The 23,136-nt window shown below is 37.1% G+C and overlaps 1 protein-coding gene across 1 annotated transcript in view; it reads right to left on the bottom strand.

The window, feature by feature from the left end:
• Nucleotides 1-23,136, bottom strand: part of LOC110472792 (E3 ubiquitin-protein ligase KCMF1) — a 39,593-nt gene that overhangs the window by 10,628 nt on the left and 5,829 nt on the right. The window contains exons 2-3 of the mRNA XM_021534803.4: nt 8,773-8,940; nt 2,831-2,970 (exon numbers count right to left, since the gene is read on the bottom strand). Of these exons, the coding sequence (XP_021390478.3) occupies nt 2,831-2,970; nt 8,773-8,940 (308 nt within the window). The remainder of the gene's footprint in view (nt 1-2,830; nt 2,971-8,772; nt 8,941-23,136) is intronic.

Genomic DNA, 23,136 nt, shown 5'->3' with positions numbered 1-23,136 from the left:
ATCAAAAACAGTCAGCACTGCCTTCATAAAGGGGAAGACACACTTCACCAACTTCATAAACTTCAATGCTGAAGCATCTGGCCTGGTAGATGACTGAAGAGTAGAGGAAATTGCCTACCGGGACTTGAGATAAGGCCACTCACACTGTCTCTCACAGGATGCTCAAAGGTAATTTATTGATGCTCAGGCTGGATAAGCAGAGAGTGAGGTGGAGTGAAAACTGTCTCAGTGGATGGGCTCAGAGAGTGCTGATCAGCTGGAATTCTGATTACATAAAACTAGGAGGAGTGGCTGATACACTAGGGAGCTGTGCTGCCATTTGGAGTGACATAAAAAAATGAAGAAACGGGACAACAGGAACCTCATAAAAGGGAAGCACAACATGCACCTAGGCAGGAACAGCCCCAGGAATTAGCACACACTGGAGGCCAATCATATGGAACACAGCTTTGCAGCAAAGGACCTGGCATCCTGGTGGATCACAGGCCAGCAGTGTGCTCATGTAGCAAAGAAAGCCAGTGGTGTTTTGGGCTACACCCAACAGCTGGCAGCAAGTCAAGGATTGTGATCCTTCACGCAGCACCAGTGCCCAGTTTTCAGCCCACACATGCACACACTGAAAAAAGCTCAGTAAAAGGCTACAGAGAGGAAAGGAAGAAAGGCTGAGAAAGATGAACTGCTCTGCCCAGAGAAGGGTGGAGTAATGGGGGATGGATCTTAGGAATGTCCATGAATCCCTGAAGGGAACCTGAAAAGATGATGGAGCCATGCAGTGACTGGATGAGGCACAGTGGGCATAAATTCAAACACAGGAGCTTCCTCATAAACATCAGGAACCACTGAAACTTTTCACTGTGAGGATCAATGACCACTGGCACAAGTTACCCAGACAACTGTGGAGTCACTATTAAAGAACTGTGTGGACATGGTCCTGAGCAATCAGCTGGTACATGATCCTGCTCAAGATGACCTCCAGAGGTCCCTTTCAACCTCATTCAGACTCTGATTCCTGCCTGCAGTTACCTAACACTGTTCTACTTATCAATGCCTATACCTGAGAAAAATCAGCAGAAAGTAAACTTATCTGCATCGCTCTGAATATAAAAATAGCAAAATTTAATGGATGTAAAATTATTTTGTTTATTCTTTGAAAAACTGGGGGCAAAAAGCCTTTAAAATATAAATTATTCTGACCCTGTAAAGCTCCTTTACATCCCTAAAAATACATGTCTAAAACACATCTTTGGAAGGTGATACTCAAATGACTACAAGGTCAGTATCTAAACATAAGTAACTGTCTGAAAGCCTATAACCACAAGCATTTAGAATACATAATATTTTCCTCTTTACTAGTCTTGTAGGCCTTCACAATCCCAATAAGGGTACAGTGCCCAATTAATTTTATGTGCATGCACACTAAACATTTATCACAAATGCCAGACTCAGAACTTAGCACAAACAGTAACAACCACATTCAAGGATTAAAATATTGTCCTTTATCATTGTTTGGAACAATGATACAGCAGTATTGCAGACTAATGGATAAAAAAGTTTTGTGGGGTTTTTTTACACATATAACTCTTTCAGGATTTATCAGAGTAGCAGCTGTCAAGAATCACAAATTTAGGCTTTATGTGTGGGGTTCTAGAAGTCACAAGTGCAAACAAGGGCATGTCAAGTTAAAAAACCTGGGATCTGTGAACACACAGTGTTAGGAACATACCACTGACATCAAGTGGTGCAAATCAGAATTGCAATACCAAGCCACCAAACAAAATAAAGAATACAGAACTTTCAACGGTTGATGCTATGCTTGAAAGTTGCAAAGTTTAAAGAAAAACTCAGAAAAATTGCAGTGTGTCACTGAGTTAAATAATATAACACAGTGCAACTGATTGTGAAATAACCACTTAGTGTGTTTTTAAGAAAGATCATAACATCTTTGAGTCCCCAAAAAGGTGAACAAACACCCTTCCACATCACCTCTTCACCCAAGTTCCTTATTATGTTTGAAGAATCATTCATTTTATTCCACAGAATTCTTTGAAAATTAAGAAAACTAGAAGATTAGAATAGAGAACTTATTTATAACTAATTTTACACGTGACGAATAATCCACTTCAAGCGTCACTTTTTTCCTAGGGATCTAGGGTAAAACAGTTACCCACAGAACAGCCCCCTCCATGTCATTCTGCTACATTGCTAATTCAGTTTCTCCTATTCCCAAGGTCAATCAAGATAGTGAGAGTTAACATCTCCAATTAAAGTATTTCTGTTGAAACTTGTTTAAGAAGTGCATTTTAATCCACATTTAGTGTTCTAATGGTTAAGGATGGGGGGGAAACCCCCTGCTTTGACAAGAGGAGTTTTAAAACAATTATAGAATTCCACTGCATAAAATAAGAAGCCCATTAAAAAAGCTATTAGAAAACAAATCTATCTGTATGTCTTCCTCTCTCTTACAGTTACAGAAGACTGCCATAGCTGCAAGCTTGCAGAACTATTACACGCTAATCATGAAAAGGGAGACACAGCTAGACAGAATAACTGTGAAAACTTTCTAAATTTTGTCTTACAGTACAACAATCTCCTAATGGCAGCCTTTGTATCAGGACAAAAAAAAATCTAAAAGAAGGAAGCAATCTCATTATATTATGATACCCATAAATCATAGAAGAATTCTGATGTCATTCACAAATGTATGTACTTTCTCTTTGGACAAAGCATTTAAATGAATACATGCTTCAAGAAAGAACAGGAAGACTTTTTTTCAAAAATGAGACCATTTAAAATGTATTTCCACCATCAAACAAGTTCTGAGGCTTCTTACCACTTCTGTTGATGTTTCTGCATGCTCAGAAGTAACATGTTCTTGAAGAGATGTTTCCGTATAACCCATTTTCCCACAATAAGGACAAGTGAAAGACTGTGGCTGCTCTACAGAGAAAGCTTCACCACCATAGTACAAATCTGAAACAGGAAGAAATTAGAGGTTATTTTAAAGTAGTATCATCATTAAATTTGTTCACATCAACTACAGTTGATGTACACGTGCTTCAGTGTAAGCCCTGCTAAATTACTGTTTTTTCACTGAAAATGGCTATATTCAGGAGGGGTTCAGTTACTGATGAAAAAAACAGATACTACATTTAATTTTCATTAGCACACATAACATAGTTTTCTAATATCTACTAGGAAAATAGACTTCCATCATGATGCTGCTGATACTGTCAAATTTTCACTTTTCCACAACTGTTCTTACCCCACATACAGGGTCAAATATGGTATCACACATAAAGGGTCAACTATGGTATGATGTTTTTTTATGACGAAATTTCAGAAGCTGAACTCTTGACAAAACCTAAAATTTAGATCAAAATTTAGAAGTTCTCAGTGACACCAAATGTCAGTATTTATGCCATAGCTGAACCACTGCTTTGCAGTAAATAGTTCCAGAAATGTCTCAAATACATAACATACATGTTTGATAGTGGAAACGCAATCTGGGTATCTCTTACACACTAGCTTCAACTTTTAGGTGTATTGAATGTGAGCACTTGAGCACCACTGATGAAAATAGGCATTTTTAAGTTACTAACACAGAAGTTCCCCAAACTTCAGATGAAATTTTATTAAACCATGCAAAAAGAGAATATTATTCTCCCTCATTCTCTGCAGATACATTTTGCAAGAAACATGAATAAGGTTCTCATTCACATCAATATTTAAAAAAACCAACCAAAAAAAAAAAACCCTCTTAAATATCAGATTGCTTAAAAACCTCTGCCTATGAAACTCACTGAGAACAAATGAATGTATATTCAAGTAAGGCAACAGTACCAACTCCAACTTCACAGCTGAGCAAAGGGCCCAGGGCTCTCTAGGGCCCAACTCAAGAGAGAGTTGTAAACAGATGAGCATGCACACAGAGGTATCCTTTCCTTGGATACACTGTTAGCTCCAGCCAGATATCAGGAATTTTTGCAGTACACACAGCTCTGTCACAGAGGGGGAAGGTTTGATAAGACTGTCAAATCCTGTGTTGTTCCTTGTTTTCAAATGATACAAAAAAAACCATTTATTCACTAAAAAAATAAAAATCTGGGCTATTTGCAGTCTCCTGATTACACCTCAGGCATATTCCCCCACTCACATCTCCTTCCACATCCTTCTCGTAATATACATCAAACACACATGAGACTATGCCTTCCTCTGAAAAAAGAAATATTATAAAGTGCATAGAAGTTAAAGCTGGCAAATCTAGTTATTTTTCCTTTTTAAGTATATACCTCTCTTCTTTTTTCCTCTTCAACTTTAATCTCTTTTACAACCAAAAACTCTTTTCTAATGTAAAATACAGATCACCAGATAAATTCTCCTTTAAATTAAAATCTAAGTTAAAGAAAAAAAGGTTGGCAAGCAAGTGGTTTCATGAAACTTTGTGTCTAATTTTAGCACTGAAGGTACTGAATGAGTATTTCTCCATGTCCTCTTTTGTTTTTATAAGCATATAAAAAATCCTAAGATTATCAACAGTAATGTCCTCAACTGCCAAGGGGCCCTTTGCTAATGACGCTAACTAAGAATTAGAGCCAATATGGGAAGAAAAAACCACAATGCCTCCATGGCTGCAGAAATGAAGCAACTTACTATTGTGTTACCATTTTTCATTTACAAATCAGTTTAGAATGCAGTGTGACCATGATCAAAGAATTGTTTCTTCTGACCACAAAGAAATCTTTCAGATTCTGAAATTTTGGTTAATTTTGAAGACAAAAGCAGGAGTCCATACCTCTTCAAACTCTTCTAGACCTCTAAAGCACTCTGTTCAAGAAGTCTAGGAACACAATATGATTTCAGCAGAGAATGCTACAAACTATTTGTATTACTTTTTGTCAGTTATAGCCACTTCAAAATGATGTGGTAATGGGCAAGTCACACGCTTAGACCCTAAAGCATACTAACACTTAAAAGTACTTTTTAAGGAAAAAAGTAAAATTTTAGGAAATTTGCTGTGAACTTCTCCATTGTCCTGACAAATTGATCTGCAAAGATCGTAGAAATACAGTGGCTGCCTGGTAAGCACATGCCTGTTCTTTACATAGGCCTATTACAATTGTATCTTTTACCCCTCTGAAATAAACTAACTGGATTTGTGCTTTAAAGGCTACTTCTCATTACATATTAGACTTCATACTTTATTTTAAGCTCTGTCCCTCTTACAGCAGCGTATCAGTCAGTATATAATTTTTTCCAGTATCTCTTGTGGGGGCTGAGGAACAGCAGCACTGCCATTGTTCTGGATCCCATCGTGCTACAAAATGAATATATAGAGGTTATATACTGAATCCTGAAAGATAATTATGGCAACCAGATGGTCCAAGAGTGAACAAACATGCACAGCCAGAAAACACTAGAGTTTTTTACTTGTTTTCAGTGTTCTCATACTGTCTCCAATGCTAGTCTGAATCTCCGGGGGAAAAAAACTCAAAATGTGTCAAACTGACAACAAAAACTCATTCAGGGTACCTGAAGAAGTCCATCTTCTTGCAGTATATTCTGTAACATTATTACAGTACCTAGGAACTCTTAAGAACTGATCACAACTTTCACAGAGGTAAACAGTATATAACTTTTTCCATGCTGAAAGGATCATCCATGCTGTCAGCTGTCCACCACAATTTGTTTGCAGCTTCAGGAAGAGAATTTAAGTGAACTCCTCAGATACCTGCATCTAGACAGTGCTGGCCAGAGTGGTGGTGGGATTTAATGATACAGGGTCCTTATCATCATAGCAGATGGATTTTGGGCAAATGACTCACTGATCTCCATGTACACTTTTAAAATCAGAAAAATGACAAGTGACTTCCTCTGGAGTGCTTGCATCACTTTTGCAACAGAAGGATTCCCCACTCTGCTTCCTTTTCTTTGATAAAATACTCATTTTTCACTAACTGTCCACTTTCCTCCATATCCTAAGCCGAAACTCTAAGTTTATTGCTATTAAAATATTTTCATATTGAAACAAATCTGTCTACAGATAACAGCATTGAAGCTTGTCAATAGCCAAGTAAACTGTAATTCACACACCCAGTTACACTAACAGTCCACCAGTTTGTGTTTCTATTAACATCTTCCTTACTTCAGAACATTTCTTATTCATACTGTCATTATTATAAGCACTATCCTTTCATTTGATTCCCACATCTCCAGGAAACTCCTGAAGACTTTTATTAGTTCTGTGCTTGTCCTGGTTTCAGCTGGGATAGATACAATTCTTCTTTACAGTGTGAAGTATGGGGTTATCTTTTGGATTTGTGTTGAACACAGGGTTGATAATACAAATATGTTTTTGTTACTGCTGAGCAGGCTTATAGAAAGCCAACGCTTTTTCTGCTTTTTACACTGCTACAATAACAGTGAAGTTGGGATGCATGGGAGACTGGGAGGAGACAAAGCCAGGACAGGTCACCCCAATTGACCAAAGGGACTTTCTGGACTATATGACACCAATGCTCAGGAGATAAAGTATATGAAGGGGGGAAGAAGAAGGAAGAAGGCATATTTGAAGTGATTTTTGTCCTCCCAAGTCACCATGGGACCCTGCTCTCCAGACCTGTCTGCCTGGGGGAAGCACTGAATGAATTCCTTGTTTTGCTTTGCTTGTGTGCACTGTTTTTGCTTACCCTATTAAACTGCCTGTCTCAACACAAGACTTTTCAGCTTTTACCCTTCCAATTCTCTCCCTGATTCTGCTAGTGGAGAATGAGCAAGTAGCTGTGTGGGGCTTGGCTGCTGGCTGGGAGTAAACTACTTAGTTGCCAATTTTACCCTTGAGATTATTTTCTTCTCAGACACTAATATCTAACCTTGGGGATTTTTAATATACACTAATACAACTATCTTAACAACCCTGAATCAGCTAATTTTAGACTACTTCTATTATTTATTATTGATTTTCTAATTAAATTTAACATTTCTTAGAGCCTAATTTTTTGCATGTTCCTCAAAGTCACATGATCTCTTTGGCCACACAAGACCCTTTGAAAAGTCACCAGTTTCTTTAAGCATTTGTACAATAATGTGATGTACACACCTTTATATGTTTTCTACTCTAAATCTAGAGTATTCTAGAACTCTAACATCAAAACTTTTTATTAATGATGTCACAGATCTTCCTGAACTCTAAGGAATAAGTCATTTACCAATCTTCCCAATTAATTCCCCATTCTATAAGCTTACAAGGTCAGGAGTAACTCTATGCGATCAGACTTTGCCGTGGCTCAGAATTTGGTGATATGATTTGTTCAGCAGTTAATCAAACCAGAAGACTTACTGTAGAGCTGAGCTGCAGTATTTTCTTTGTTGATACTAGTTCTGTGGGAGCAATGCTTGGATATCTAGCCATATGAAATTTATAGACCTTCTTACTCTCATTTAGAGAATACACAGTAGAAACACAAAGCCATACAGAAGTTACCCTTCAAATCCTATTACCCATCTCAATACTGCACGGTGAACCTTTTTCATGCATACTTAAATAGTAAAAAACAACCTGTGTCTCTATAACATACACACGTAAAAGGCATTAAGCCAAAGGCACATTTATCAAGGATTTCTGAAAGAGAAGTACTCAAGTTGCAAGAAACATAATTCTTAGTAATTCTCAGTTTCTGATTATAGCCCTTTTTAAAGAAAATATAGTTTAGAACAAGCTCTCACTGCAGCACATTGAAATCTTTAACATTTAATGTTAGTAGGTTTCAGTCTTCTTACCCCTGTGATTACTATGTAGTACTTACAGCAATGCAGTCCTTTTAGCCCATGTCTGATATCCAAAAATAACGGTTGCTAACAGGTTAAGAAGTTTCAACTGTGCATTTGAAACAGTGACCTCAATCCCTAATACTGTACACAGAGGAAAAAAGAAAAGCCCCACAAGAAACATGTGATTTAAAATAGGGGCATCTATTTTTGATAATGCAATAAATTATTTCCTTTCAAACCACTGATTCCTGTGATCTGGATTTCTGAAGTCATGACCAGGCAGTCTCAGGGCAAGAGGAGCCTTGAGAATTAAAAGAAAATTGAAGACAGCTTCATATAACAGTTGTTTTAAGAAACTGCATGTTTCTATATGTAGCTATTCTCAAAACTTTAGACCAATAAAGTATAAATTTTACCTCTGTTCTAATTAAAAAGGTAAAGAAGTTAGGACTTCAGCTTTTGAGAAATATCGTATTTAAAGGATTCAAATTACAGCTGCAATCATTAGGAAAAAATACTGAAATGCTAATCCCATGTGCTTGACATCAAAAGAAAATAGATGTCCAGCATCAGCAACATCACAGAGCAGTCCTTACTGCTAATTTTGCATACTCATTGCAGCCCATCACTACCTTTCTTACCCTTACAGTCTCATAAAAACCACAAATGAACAACCTTCCTACATAATCTCACCAGGATTTATCTTCTGCCTGTGGACTGTGGCACTTTTAAGCAGTCATTGTTATTAAGTGTATTTATTAGTCTGATAATCTGCTGTAATCAGACCAAAACAAGAAAAACAGAAATGCATATGCAGCAGTTAAAAAAAAAAGGGCAATTCTTCTATCAAAGAAAATATGTCTGCTTATTAGAACTCAAGAACTTGGCCCTTATTTTTAGTGCACTAATGGGGGAAGTGATTAATAATTAGAAACATGAAAATCAGCATTGTGATTGTGGACACAGTACAGCAACAAATTACTGGAGTTTAAAATGATCACTTACCAAAATCTACTCTTGTTAGTATGCACTGCATTGGATGGTCAGTTGTGTGCCTTGTTGTCGTTGCACCACTTTCATAACAAGTTGCACACAGATCGTAATCGTAGCAAATTAAACACTTGTACCGGCGACCTCGAAAATTTCCTTTTAAACATGCATCACAGCTGACACCTGTAAACAAATAAAATTGCTTTAAGACAGCAACAAATGCACTTATTTTTTATGAGGAAGACTTGTTGCTATTGCCTCTCAGTAACTATTAAGAGCCAAACATGTCTGACATTTGCAGCTGACACGAGACTCAATTTTTAAGTGCATTTGGGTCTTTAAAAGACACCACTCTCCCAAAAGCAGGATCTTGAATTCTTGAAGTAAAGCACACTCAAGCACCTGAAATAATAATAGGTTAACTTATAAAAGCTCTTTGGTTGCATCTTCCTGCAGACATCTTTACCTCTTAGTATTGACTGGTATTTTGACTATTCAGTCAGATATTGTGCCCATTTTAAAAGGTAAATTGTATAATAGCTGACCAAGTGGAAAAAAACTACAGCCAAATCAATCACTGCCAAGAACAAGCTAGTTTTCCAGTTTATAATTCAACAGTTCCTAATATTTTAATTCTGAACAGAACTATAGCCAGACATTTCATATGGTGTAGAAATTAAGATCTTCTGCCATGTTTTTTAAATTTAGACTGCATCAGTTCTCTCCATTCTATTTTTCTCTTAAGCTCACTCCTTGCAATGTGTAAAGTAGTCACACTTGTCCGTGTATCTGAGAAAGGTTTTATAGCTTCAAGAAGTTTTCATTTCTCTCTATATGGTTTCAGTTCTCTCTGGATTGCCTGGTTAAGTGCAGAAATGACATCATCTCATAACGTGCAAAGGCCAACACAAACGTCTTTCAACTGCAGCAGCAACTTAAGGGCTTTCATGAAATAAACCCACGTACAACCAAGGCAGGATTTGCATCAACACTTTCTTTTGCCATTACTTAAGGTTTCTTCTTCACATTTTGGTAAAAGCACAGACAATTTTAGAGCAAACTGCCAGAATAAGAGTCACATTAGCCATGTCCCTATTTTTTTTAAGCCTAGTTCTCAGAGGACTGGTGCAAGTTACAGAATTTTTTTTTGCATTTGTTTCTACTACTCTACTCAGTAGCATCTAATATAAGCTTTACCACGAGTAATTCAGAAACACACTAATAAGCAATTTCTTTTGAATCTTCCCCAACTTGTTCAAAAAATTGCATCATTATATTTAGAGGAGCAGTGAGCAAAGTTACTTTATCACTTTTGCCTTTAGCTTCTCCAATTACTGGACAGCTTGAGGTACTAATAGCTTCTAAGTATGGTGCTTACATGAATACTGAACTTATTTTTTATCCATTTCACTACTTATATATTCTGCAAGCATCACTCTACATGGAACAGCACATTAGAAGAAATTATCTCCAGAATCTTTGTTAATAGCTGAACTATGTTTTGAGGATGGCATGTTACCATCCTCAAAGTTGGTTTGGTTGGCTTAGAAAAGAAAAAAAAAAAGGTCTTTCTCACTTAACTTTCTCTTCCCTGAAGTTTCATCCATAAACGCTCAAGGATTTTTAACAATCTGATAATTTAGACAGCAGGCTAGTTTCTGAGAGCACTTGCTTGCTAACTCTGCAGTCTTAATTTCACTGCTTCAGTTGGTTTGTTTGCTTTTTTCCTCCCACACAGAGACCCACAAAATTCTACCTATGAAGCACGCAGATCTCCCCAACAATGGAAGCAGTACATACAACACTTAGCAGCTACCGGCAGCATTGGGACTCTCTTTGTTGCCTACTAAACTTTCTACAAAACAGCTGATCAGCAAGTCAGTTGATTAGAGCTGATTAGACATCACACTGAAATAAGCAGACTAGTTTAACCTAGAGTCCATGTCAGACACTAACAGCTTTCTAACTGATGTACTAACCCATGCTTCTCCAGAAAGCAGCATTTTCCCCACTCTTCATTTAAGCTTGGAACAACTGATTTAATGCTGATACAAGCCTCTTTCAAACAAACTCCTGTCATGTGCTCTCTCAAACATTTACATCATTCCTACTTAAAGACAGACCTTTTTAAGAAGCTCTTTTATTGCATAAAATTTACATGTTTCCTTCACATCAACACTTCACCACATTATTCCAAACTGCAATCTCCATATATGATGTGATATTAACTTCAGGAAAATTCACCCATAAACATAAACCACAACTATGTTTGTATTTAAAACTTTAGAACATTTGCAGTAAGAATCCACCAGATATTCAAATAACAGACAAACTTAACATCAATTATTATAACATCTACAGTCTGCTTCAAAGAGAAAAACTAATATTAGCGTAACACATCCTATGGCTGGTGAAGTCAGGCCAAGAAAATATCAGTGTTCTAGAGACAGTGCTCTTTTTACATCTCTCAAAGTTGGTATTTTACAACAATCACCACATCCTCTGCTCTAAAGAATAGGCTGGCAGCAAGGGATGTAGCAGGTTACGCTTATATCCTTATGTGTAGCAGAGAATGAAAACTGCAAAAGGGAAAATTATTATCTTGAAATTTAGGAGTTAAACACATGGTTAAATCCCCAGACCTGGCCCCTTGAATCCAGCAAGATCTCTTTTCCAGAAATTAGTTATTAGTTATTTTTCCCTTTTTATAACAGGTTAAGCAAGGTCAGGTCTGACAGTTCTTCCTGTTCCTTTTCAAGCCTATTACTTGGCTGCCAAAATCTTGACTACTTACTCAACATACAATCTAGAAACTGAAATAACCAAATAATTTCCTCCCACCTTATTCTTTCTACTATAACAAAAGCTTTTGATTTTAATCTTTTACACTTTAATCTTTGTATCAGCTTAAATTCCAGAAGTTCATTCTACACAAACCTCAAACCCCCACAGATAACATTTTATTTAGCACAGCATTTCTTTCAGTATGTGTCTATCCAACATTTCCCTGCATTTCCAAGTATGGCAGGTATGTAAGAGATTCAAGACTGTCAGTTTAAACAGGATACATCCACATTAATCACGGGTTTTGTGAAAAAGAAAAAAAAAAACGGAAAAAAAAAAAAAAGGAATAAAACCCCTCATTCTGGAGAAGTTCACCTTAAAGCATGGAACAGAAGCATAGACCCAGCCTAAAGAAAAACATGAATAATCTGTGACAAGTATTTAGATAGACTTCTGACTTGCAACAACTATTGACTTCTAAAAGACTCACAGAATAAAATACTATTAACCCCGAGAAACTTGCTTTTCAATGAGAACTTCTAATTCACTTTATGGAAAACACTGGCTTAGAATGGTAAGAGTAAGAAACATCCATTTTAGTTACAGATTACATTACATTGTATGTGATATTGGAGGCCTTCTCAAATTTTCTTCTACTTTGGTACTGCGACACAAATACCAACATACACTGCGTAACACAGATCACATCAATTTAAGACCTTTACAATCAGCGTAAAATACTCTTTTAATGCAACACTGTTCCACCAGAGGACAGCATTGTGCTAAAAACCCAAGCAACTCTGGTTCACCTTTAACTATCTTGAGAAGTACTCCCTTGCAATATCAACTCTCAGTCACTCTAGCTTCATACTTGGAGTGCAGTGAGTCAGGGCATACTCAACAGTCCCATTAACAAAGTATGTTTTACCCCTTCACTACAGAAGGGGTAAAACTACATTTATACCAAGCCCACATCTTCTTTTCATCCAGGTCAATTACTTTAAGCATTTTACATGTTGAATGGTTTGCTGAGCGATTCTAGGAAAAAAAAAAAAGTAAAAAAAAAAGTTCTTCCCTTTCACCTTTCATATTTTAATACTGATAGCCAAACTTACTTTGATCTTACAACACTGAACAGGTTTTCCTAGAAATTAACTAAAATTAATGTAACTGGTCCTGGGTTTAATAGATACTAAAGAGAGCACATAATCTGAATTCATGATGGGGAGAACAACACTGAAAAAAACAATATAGTTCATATACTGTATACACCAGGATCAATTTGTATTTACAATTATATGCAAAGCTATAAGGCAACATCAGTGAAAGTGTCTGTAATATCACAAGCCATTACCAATTTGGATAGACACACGTTTGTAAAAAAAGCAAATGTCTTCTCCCCTACTCGGTGTCCTCAGAAACGAAGTGCAATCAAAACAACTCAATGATATTAAAAGCTGAATAATCAGACCCAGACAAAAAATCACCTGAGAAATTGTAGAAAATTCTGTATTTTTTTTCTTGTAAAGAGCACACAGTCGAAGATGAGTAATACAGAGATACTGAAATAAGTTCCAGCCTCACCATGAGGCCTCAAACTTTATCAGTATTTCCAATGTATTGTTTAATTTTTAGAAATTTCCAAGAAAATAACAGTCATTAGGAAACATTTTAAACACATATGAAGCCAGCATCTGAAGTATTCAAACAGTGAAAACAATTAGCTCCAGATAAGAATATTCAGTCATTCTGCTGTTCCTAAGAATTAAAATCCTTTCTCTTAGCAATATACTGGAAGACACTAGTTTCACAGGTAGTTACCAGCATTTAGCATTCCTGTCAGCAGCTGAATATCCAAACTCCAATTTTCCAGCCAATTCAGGTACTGTTTTTTGTCAGTGCTCAGAGAGAATCACCGTATTTCTTTAATGTACAACACAAACACAAAATTAGGCAGTGGTTTGTTCTCAAGAAAGAAAATGCCAACTACTTAAGAATTTCTTCCTAACTTAAATGAAGTACTGAAAGGGTTCGCCCTTCTAAAGACTTAAAGTATTACATGCAAGTGTACCACTCAGTTTCAAGGGACTGGATAAACTTTAATGTTTCTACCTTTTAAAAGCTCCAGTTTAAGCATGCAAATGAAAATCAAAAAAACTGTACTGCCTCTTTTGTGGTACAAAAGTTTTCAGCCTGTATAGTGCATTTTATTTATATATTCTGAAGATCATACATAACTCTACTTTTAAAATGCATCGTATGTGTTGTAGTGTAAGATGATGTTCTTGGTTTGTTCAGTTTTAAATAAATTTGCTTGACATTAACTATCTCATCTGTAGTCTACATGCCACACAGCAAGTCCAGAACTTAAGATATTTCTACTTAAGCAGTTCAGTTGTTTCCAAGACTGAAGAAAGGAAAATATATGCCATTTGATACTTATTACAATTGCTTCTTACTTTAATAGATTCATTTCTTAACACAGACTACTGCCAAGTTTGAGAGGTCACTAAGAACTTTTGCTGTTTCTGTGAGCATTTCACCAGAAAAATCAACCAAATAGAACGTTCATTTTTGTTTCATTTTCCTCACGTTTACTAAAGCAAACTGTGAAAATAAATATTAAAGACACCTACAATATAGAACCTACTTCATCACTTGCAGCTATAAGTACAGAAAATTTACATACTATATACACTTGAAATAATCAAAAACTCACTGTTCCGTTACACAGCCTGTGTGTAACATGGCTGAACATGCAGGATCTTCTTACAGCAAAGTGGAAGAAATAACCAGACTGAAAAGAACAGGTAGAGATGTCGACTTGGAAATTGAAAAAAAAAACCAAGGAGGAAAGGGAGGAGGAAAGGGAGGGAAGTGGGCCTACAAAAGGCTTTTGTTTTCTTCACTGCACTCCTCCTTCCTCTCTGGAATCTGGAGTAGAAACAGACACCTGAATGTTCTCACCTCTCTATTGTCAACAATCTTCATGAAGCCCACTTGCAAAGTGCCTGATACCTAGAATCACAGAATCATCAGGGTTGGAAAATGTGAGAACCCCGGCCTTGCTCTGGGGTCTCATGTGGTGGTGAAATTCCTCCTCCAACCCGTGCTACCAAAGAAAAACTCCGCAGGCTTTAGCTGTTTGGTCTCAAGGCAGTTTATTGCTAGTTATCTAACAGATTATGTTCTTGGACTGCGGCTCTTTGATCAGCGGCCTGGGTAGAGGCACACACACCCCCTGACATCCTCTCTGTCTGCTGTCTTCTTCGTCTCTCCCCCGCCCAGGGCTGCTGCTATCTTTTATATGATATATTATGTATTACATGTTTACAATTATTCCCCAATACCTACTACCTACGTTGCCAAGTGCTTTTCTACTCTAAACCAATCTGTGAGTGCCAACATCACCAAGAACATGGAGGTAAGGAAAAAGAAGGAGGAAGAACAGGATCAGCCCACTTTCCTCCATCTTAGAACTTCTGACCCCCATGTACAAAGTGAAAACCCCCCTGTACATGTGTTAAAACCCCCCTGTACAATACTAAAAAAATTTCCCCTCTGCTCTGTAATTACTTATACTATACTATCTAACCTTTTGTGACTGCTTGTTCCACCTCCAAAGTTGGTAATTCATTCCATGGCTCAAACTCAAAATCACAGCTGTTTTTCAGTTGTCTGCCAGGGTCTAAAATGCTTCTGACCAAGGCCTGGAACCTCTAAAAATGTCTGAGAGACATTTTGAGTTCCCACAGGAAAAGACTTTTACAGTCATCAAATTCAATTGTTCATCCCACAACACCACTGTAATCCCATAAAAACTAAAATATATCACCCAGATGCATCTTGGATACCTGGCTCTCTCTCACCAGAGCAGAGCCGAGGGGCAGAATCCCCTCCCTCCCCTGCTGCCCATGCTGCTTTGGATGCAGCCCAGCCACATGTGGCTTTCTGGGCTCTCAGATCATGTCCAGCCTCTCATCCATCAGCATCCTCAAGCTTCCGTGGCAGAGCTCCTTGTATGTTGCTCATATGTTCCCTGTATTGGCAACATGATCATTTGTCAGCCATAATAAATGTCTTACCTTTCCCCTTATTCTTCTCATTAGGAAAAGTTTCACTGGGTTTTATTACCCATAGTTTCGTTTTTCTTGTCACCTTAAACTGTACATGCATAAGAAACCAAACTCAATAGAAGTATTATGTTCTGGAACGCTTCCAGAACATAGTCCTGATAGTCCTGATCATCTCACATATGCATCCAACTTACTTTTAAGAATAATTTACTAACACTCTATTTGAAAACAGTATGTCACATAATTTTTCTAAAGAGCTTCCAGTCTGTCACTAAACACTAAAACCCAACTCAGCATTAATTTGTAGGTCACAGCTCAAAAGTCTTCTGTATTCAGTATTTTTAATGTAATTAGCTAGATGTTTTACTTAATTTGCTCAACCACAAAATAAATCAGGTGTCAATAATACAGCATTTTATCAAAACAAATAAAACATACCTGACTTCATGATTTAAGAAAAAAGGATAGGAATGATCAAACACCCTTTACATCTCACTACTTACTCCAGGCTCAGCTGCCACACCATAGCTACAAAAGGCACGAAACAGTATTTTAAGGATAGTTTAAAGAAAAAAAAAGAAAAAAAAAAGTGTAACAATCAATCTCACAGATATCCATGGAAAAATTTTAAAACAATCTATTAGGAAAAAAACCCTATAATACAAAGATACTAGTGAGGAAAACCTAGAAAATGAAGCTGGGGAAGGTGAATATATGACAGGCATTTTAGCTGGTTTACCTCAATTTCTGCCTCTTGAAAGCACAAGATGTTCCTTTACATTTTCAGACTAACTTGTAAGCTCTGTTCCCCACTGCCCACTGGACACTGTTTGAATTCCACACAGAAAGGTGTTTTTCACCCACTGAACAGTTGAGCTTCTTCAAGTTCTCAAATGTTGATGAGCAAAATCATTCATCCTCAAACTTCAATCTTCTGAAATTAATACCTTCTTTAAACATGTACACTGTTTTTTAAGACTGCCTTACTGCACACTGTGTTGGATTATAAAGTTCTATGTGTACCTTATTTCACTGACACACCTCTAAGCAGAGCAGTCACACCCAGCAGCAACTCAGCACTTCTTACCTTCACAAAGATTATGGTTCTGTCAGAACTATAAATTTTTTCAGGATGAAAGAGGTATGCCAGTGCACCTGAAAGGCTGTACACATAAAATATATTTTACAGCTAAGAGGTCTGTAAGATTTTTTTTTTTTTTTGCAGGCATTTTTCAGTATAGTAACAGACCCAAATACTGTAACTTAGAGCCTATGGTACAGTCAATAGTGAGTCTATTTTTCTTGTGTACAATTACAGGATGCCTACAATTATTGCATGAGGAAAACTAAAGGAATCAATTATTTACACATAACTTGTTTCCGTCTTAACCCTAAGGCTTGCTCAACAACAGGCCTTCAGATTTCCTCTGCAGTTTCTAATTTCTGAGATATTCCCAAGTCCAGCAGCTTCTCTAGAGTTTTTCAATTAACTATAACACACTACAGTGCGGACTTTTAAATTTGCTGTACACTGCCAAGATCTCCAAACCCTCAGCACTGTGAAGCAACATGCAGGCAATGTCATCTTACTGATTAAGGACATTTAATGCCATGCCCTACTGCACAAGCTAAGAAAGTGTCTGCTTTCTTGGGAAGTGGTAATTTTTGAAAAAGGACATTTAGAAGAAAGGAATAATAGGTTTCAAAGAAGCTCAACACAACATTTAATGCAAGCATGACAAAAGTGTTCATCAGCAGATGACATGAAATACTTCCCCTGAAGAGATACATCATGGTACTTCTAAAGGTTTGAGCCTGAAGTCCTGCACCTCATTGAACTATCATCTTGAATTTCTTCAGTCTTGGCTGAATAAATGCATTCTGGCATGCAACTCCCAGCAATCCATTCTTTCACTTTCTGGTCATTTCCCTTTAATTTCTCATGCTTCCAGAACCAAAATATTAACTGAGCTTTGAGGCACAGTAAGAATGACACCTCACAGCAACTGGTTCCAATGCTTAAGAGTTGGATAATGTTCTAACAAACTATGAGATAACCCAAAACTTATTAATATCCTCCATTTATACTTTTTTTTTTAATGTGACGCGAGTTAAACTTGAGAGTTTGTATCTTGCAGATTCTCTGCTTCTAAATAAACTTCAGACAGCAATCTGCAACAGCCCATTATCAGTAGCAACTTCTACTAGTACAAATTTGACCAGTAACCCTCAATTATTCAATTATCTACACTACAAAGACAAGTTTATATTCTAATTGATCTTTACTCGTGTATCTTCATTTACAAAGTCATTCTTCCACAGCAAAATCTCAAGTTGTTTTCTCTGCTCATCACAAATGTCTTTCAGAGCAAGGAACACTGTACATTTTCAGATCCTGTCTGCCATTTCACAGGCTTTATGGCAAACAACCTTGGAAAAGACACCTGCAGATCACAGTATCCATTCTTTCTGAATTCAGGAAGGCAAATAGGCTTTTATTCGTCTCTGAAATTTTCTAAAACTGAAGATAACCAAGGGACAAGAGAGCTGGAAAATGTGTCTGACCTACTCCCGAGTCAAGACATTCTGCAGTTTTTACTTCATCTTCTTAAATCTGCAAGGTATCTAATTAATATAATCAACAGGTCACTGTTAACAGCAGAAATAACTGACTTTCAACTGCACAGTCAGAGATCAAAGTACACTTACTGACATTCTCATCTCACCAGAACAAATGATAGCAGGAAACGGGTACGGAATTAAAATCATCTGAGCTATCTTATGCACATCTAGACTGAAAAAACCTTAGTCATTACATATAAAGTTCTGAATTCTCTACAGGTTTGTGAAGCATAGATGTCTTTCTTCAAGGACATCCCTGAAATCACTTTCCCAAACTTGCCTCCTTTTCCACAATTAGTCTCAAAGAGTCCACTTTGGACGTGTGAAAAATAAGACTGACAATAATTGAGGGCGTGAAGTTTAGTGGCCTTATTTGCCCTCAGGAAGTAAAGACAGAGGAAACTCTGGAAGCTGCAGAGGCACAATTATGTCATTCCAGTTTGTTCCAACACTTACTCTTGGTAAAGTTGCTCTCCATTGGTGGATCATATGCTGCTCCTCACTACAGATTTTCCCCACACCTCAGGCTGCATGCTGAAATACACGTAACAGCTGTACGCTAAACACTATCTCAGCGCTCCTGCCTACATTAAAAGCATAGACAAATAAGCAATAATTCAAACATTTGCTTTGTTGAGTAGAAGCGAAGTGATGGTATCCTGGGCACACAGAAGCCTTTGTCCCCAAACCACAGATTTCTTTAAAGTTAATTTCATTCTATCATAAAAGAAAGTCCACCTGACAAGGGTTTATAATCAAAACTCTGAGCAGTTTAAAATTCATTCCACCTGAACAATTTCTGAGCATGCACAGCTAGTAAACACACATACACACACAGAGGTAAACATGCAAAAACATATTTCCAGTAAAACTGAATGTAAATTCTTACCAGAATTATTTATTTAGAGATAAAGACAGACGGTATTGACGATCACACAAAAGGTCCTTACATGACTATATACTAATGCACTTGTGACCTTGAAAATCACGTATGATCTATTGCTGCTGGAGCTAGGATACTTGATACCTATCAAGTACCCAGAGTATCACCTGTTTAACAGTTCACAGGACTGCTCTCAACCAGGCACCTCCAGGATGCTGCTAGTCATCTGCTAAGTTATTCTAATGTTGTTCTAGGCACACACCCAGGTGTTTATTTCTAGAAGCTGACATGAAGCTCCTCCCATACCATCAAGCATCCGGAAAGCAACTCTGTTGGTCTGAAAACTGGTCTGGAAAGTTGTTTAAAATTACAATCCTAATAAGAACATTGATAGTTTTATCTGTCACATTAATTTATGATTAATGATTTCTACACTGTTTATACATAATTTCAGCTCATCCTTTCAAATTTTTAGAGTAAAAACAGTCTCATAGAAGGAGCCATCACCTCCAGTCAAGAATACTGGCTGCTCTAATACCAATGAGCCAACAGTAAATAGCATTTACACTAGGAATCAGCTGTTACTGAAGAGTTTTGTAAACAATGACTCTGCTCAAGAAATAATTAAAGAATACCTCAGTCATAATCTAGTAAAACTAGGCACCTCATCTCATCAACCAACCAAAAGAACCAAACCGTAAATACATCTCTGTATCTGGCTGCCTAAAACCTTTTCAGCAACATTTTTTTTTCTGAAATAAGCAAGGGCAAGTTGTGCACCAAGAAACACCAGAGCTCTGCTTTTCAAAGAGGCTTACAGAGGCAGGCATTAAATTTCTATTGCACTTGCACTCAACAGGGGTCTACAGCTTCCCAAGGGGTTGCTGAAAATCCCACCCCAGAGCACTCAAAGGAGGAATGTAGGAGAGGGAGAGCACAGCAAGGGGAAGAAAGAATAGTGACAACAAAGTAGGAGAGTAAAGGATAAGAGTTCAAAGACAAAAAGAAAGAAAGCAAAGATAATTTATCCTACCAGAGACAGCACCTCTTGTCAGTCAAGACAAGAAACATTGCCTCCAAAAAACAATCTGGCACCAGGAAGTGGCAGAAGGGGGAAAGACCAATCTGACCTGAGGTAAGAAAAAGAAATGCAGTTATATATTTTTTTTTTTAGAACTTTGTTGTTTCATCTTACTTTTGCAGCATATTTTAAAAATAATTTTATTAATTTTTTTATCTGGATTTTTGTCAGTTATGACAGTGGGATGATACAAATCAAATGCAGAACAGGATAAATAGTATTTTGATAAAAGAGAGACATTAAGGACAAATTTTAAGTAACAAATTAATGAAGTGATAGCTGCCAACAACATGCTAGTGAAATGTCCCAATGAGTAAAAAATTTGGAAGAATAGACTTACATCCATAAAACTCACTGCAATGGGGTACAAGACCACTAATTTCTACCTGAAGGAGACTTTGCTGACTGCCTACTGCCTGTTTGCAAGATAAAATCTACAACTGATATCCCATGTGGACCTGGGAGAAATATTACAGTCTCTTGTGTCCAAGTTTATTGCAACAAAAAAGCTATACCCAGGTCTCCAACTGAAAATGGGGTAACTTTTAGAGACAGTCTCCTAGAAGCTCCAAATAAAACAATTACAACAGAAAGAACACAAACTTGAAATTCACTGCAGGGTGACAAATGAGAAGTAAAAAGGAATGCTCATAAAAGCAAATCATAGACTACGCCTAAATTTTTTTACAAATATTTAAACATTAAAAACGAAAGAAAATAAAAATTCCATCAAGTAAATCCATTAATCCTCCCCCATCAACTTATTCAAACTACAATCTCAGAACAAACCTGGCAGGTGAGGCAGAATCATTGCTTCCTAACTTGTCAGAGGCTTTAGTGAGTGCTAGTCATACTTACAATTAATTCCAAACTATAACAAATAACTTCAAGTGGTAGAAATAAAGCCATTACCTGCACACACCTCTGATACACAATTCCAAGGCTTCTGTGATGCTGCCTCACAATTTTTACTTGGCACAGATCTCACTTCTTATTTCAGTAAATGAACAATAAGCCACACAAAACTTTTCAAGTAGATCTGAACTGAAACGTTGGGTTTATACATATTTTCTGAAACAGTGAAACAAGTTTGCCTCTATGTCTCACACTGAATTCCAAATGCTTACTTTGCTGTGTCAAAATGCTACACTGAGAAAAAATGTGGATAACCATTAGGACTAGATATACAGAAAACTGTTGGAGTAAGTCCCTTAAGCATCACTTCAGTGTCTTGTTTGGAAAGGGAGCTAAGATTTAAGATCCTTGACAACCATATTTGAATCAGAAGTAGTTAAAATACCTAGAGCAGAAAGTTTAAGATAAAATTCAAAGCTTTAACTGTTAAATCTGGACATGAGGTAACTTCAAGAAAAATCAATAAAAAAATTCTCCATAATCTCATCACACAGTGTCTGAAAAAGCAGTTCAATTTTATTTCTTCCCTTGAATTAATGAGATTTCTTCTTGCACTTGAAAAAGGAGATCACAGATTATCTTTCACGCAGTGATACCTTTCTTTCACATTCTCTATCAGCCTTTCTGAGGCAAACACCTTTTCAATTTCTGCCCATGCACTACTTCCCCCTCACACAGCCTTACCTCCTGAGTCACTAACAGCACTCTGCTTGAGTTTTCTTAACTCCTCACAGTACCTTAATAATGTTAATAATGTTGTTTCTGTATGAGTGAACTACACTCCTGCCTGTAAGTAAAGTATTGTATACCCTTCTCCATTATGTCTCCGTTTTCAGAACCTACAGCTACCAAATCTGCTCATCTGTTGTAAATACTGTAGAGGGGAAGAACATATTGCATATAGAGGATTTAGATCCAGAATCCTGGATCTAAATCCAGAGGATTTAGATTCCAGAAACAAAAACAAAATAAAAGTTCACTATCTTACTCAAATTAGAATATACATATCCAAAATATCAATCTATGGTCAGAATCGACCAGCTAAGACAAGTATATTCCTTTCTTAAAAAATACCACCTTACTCAGTGCCTGTATGATGTTCAGTAAACCAGCAGGAGAGTCCCTGTTTATTTCATCCTCCTTGGTCAGCCTGAGCCTTTAGCTATCACAGAGTTCTAAGAAATTTGTACTGACCACGAATTTTCTCACTGCCTTCTCTCTGCAAGCAATTTTATCTACAGCATTTCAGTGTAGCCAAAACATCAATGAATTAACTTCAGCAACACTTCTAAGCAAGATCTCGCTTCTCTTGAAATAGAGGGAAACCACAGCATGTAAAGAATAAAACTCTAAGTCTGCTGAACTCAGTCACCCAATCTGAGATGCTAAAGGATGGATTTTTAAGAATTCTTGATTTTCTACAACTAAGTGTTTTTTCAAAGCTCACTGCTCAGTTAATACAGTTGCAAGTGTGAGTGTTCAGATCCCAAAATCGCAAACCAGGTCTTCGTAAGAAACAAACATCTACCTGTGAATTCCTGACAAAGTAACTTACCTAGTAGTTCACATGAACTGCAACAGGGGACAGGACAGCTGATCCAGCTTTCCACAACAAAGCTCCACTGTGAACATCTTGGCCATCCTTTCTTTCTGTAATATCTCTATCTGCTCATTTGCTGTACACTCCCAAACACTGAGCAGTGGTCTAACACAGAGAACCCTCCTGCACACCCTAAAGAATGCAGGGTGGTTTGGAGTAGCGTGTACAAAATAAGTATACTCAAACGAGGTTGAATTATTGCTGTCTTTGCAGCCTGTCTCTGGTACATTCAAATTCCTGAGCAACATTCTTCAAATATGCTGCTGTGTCCAGCAGCTTGTTGAATGCATTAACACTTTTTTCTATTAGTCACTGCTTTGGTTTTGTATTTAACAAGAACGGAAGTAACATACCAATAAAGACACAACAATGAACAGTGAGACCAACAACTCTCCCTCAAATGTTATCAGTAATGTAA

Source organism: Lonchura striata, chromosome Z (assembly GCF_050655825.1).
Source record: "Lonchura striata isolate lonStrDom1 chromosome Z, ASM5065582v1, whole genome shotgun sequence".
NCBI lineage: Eukaryota > Metazoa > Chordata > Aves > Passeriformes > Estrildidae > Lonchura > Lonchura striata.
The sequence above is the reverse complement of the archived record's forward strand: the minus strand, read 5'-3'. Positions and strand labels throughout refer to the sequence as shown.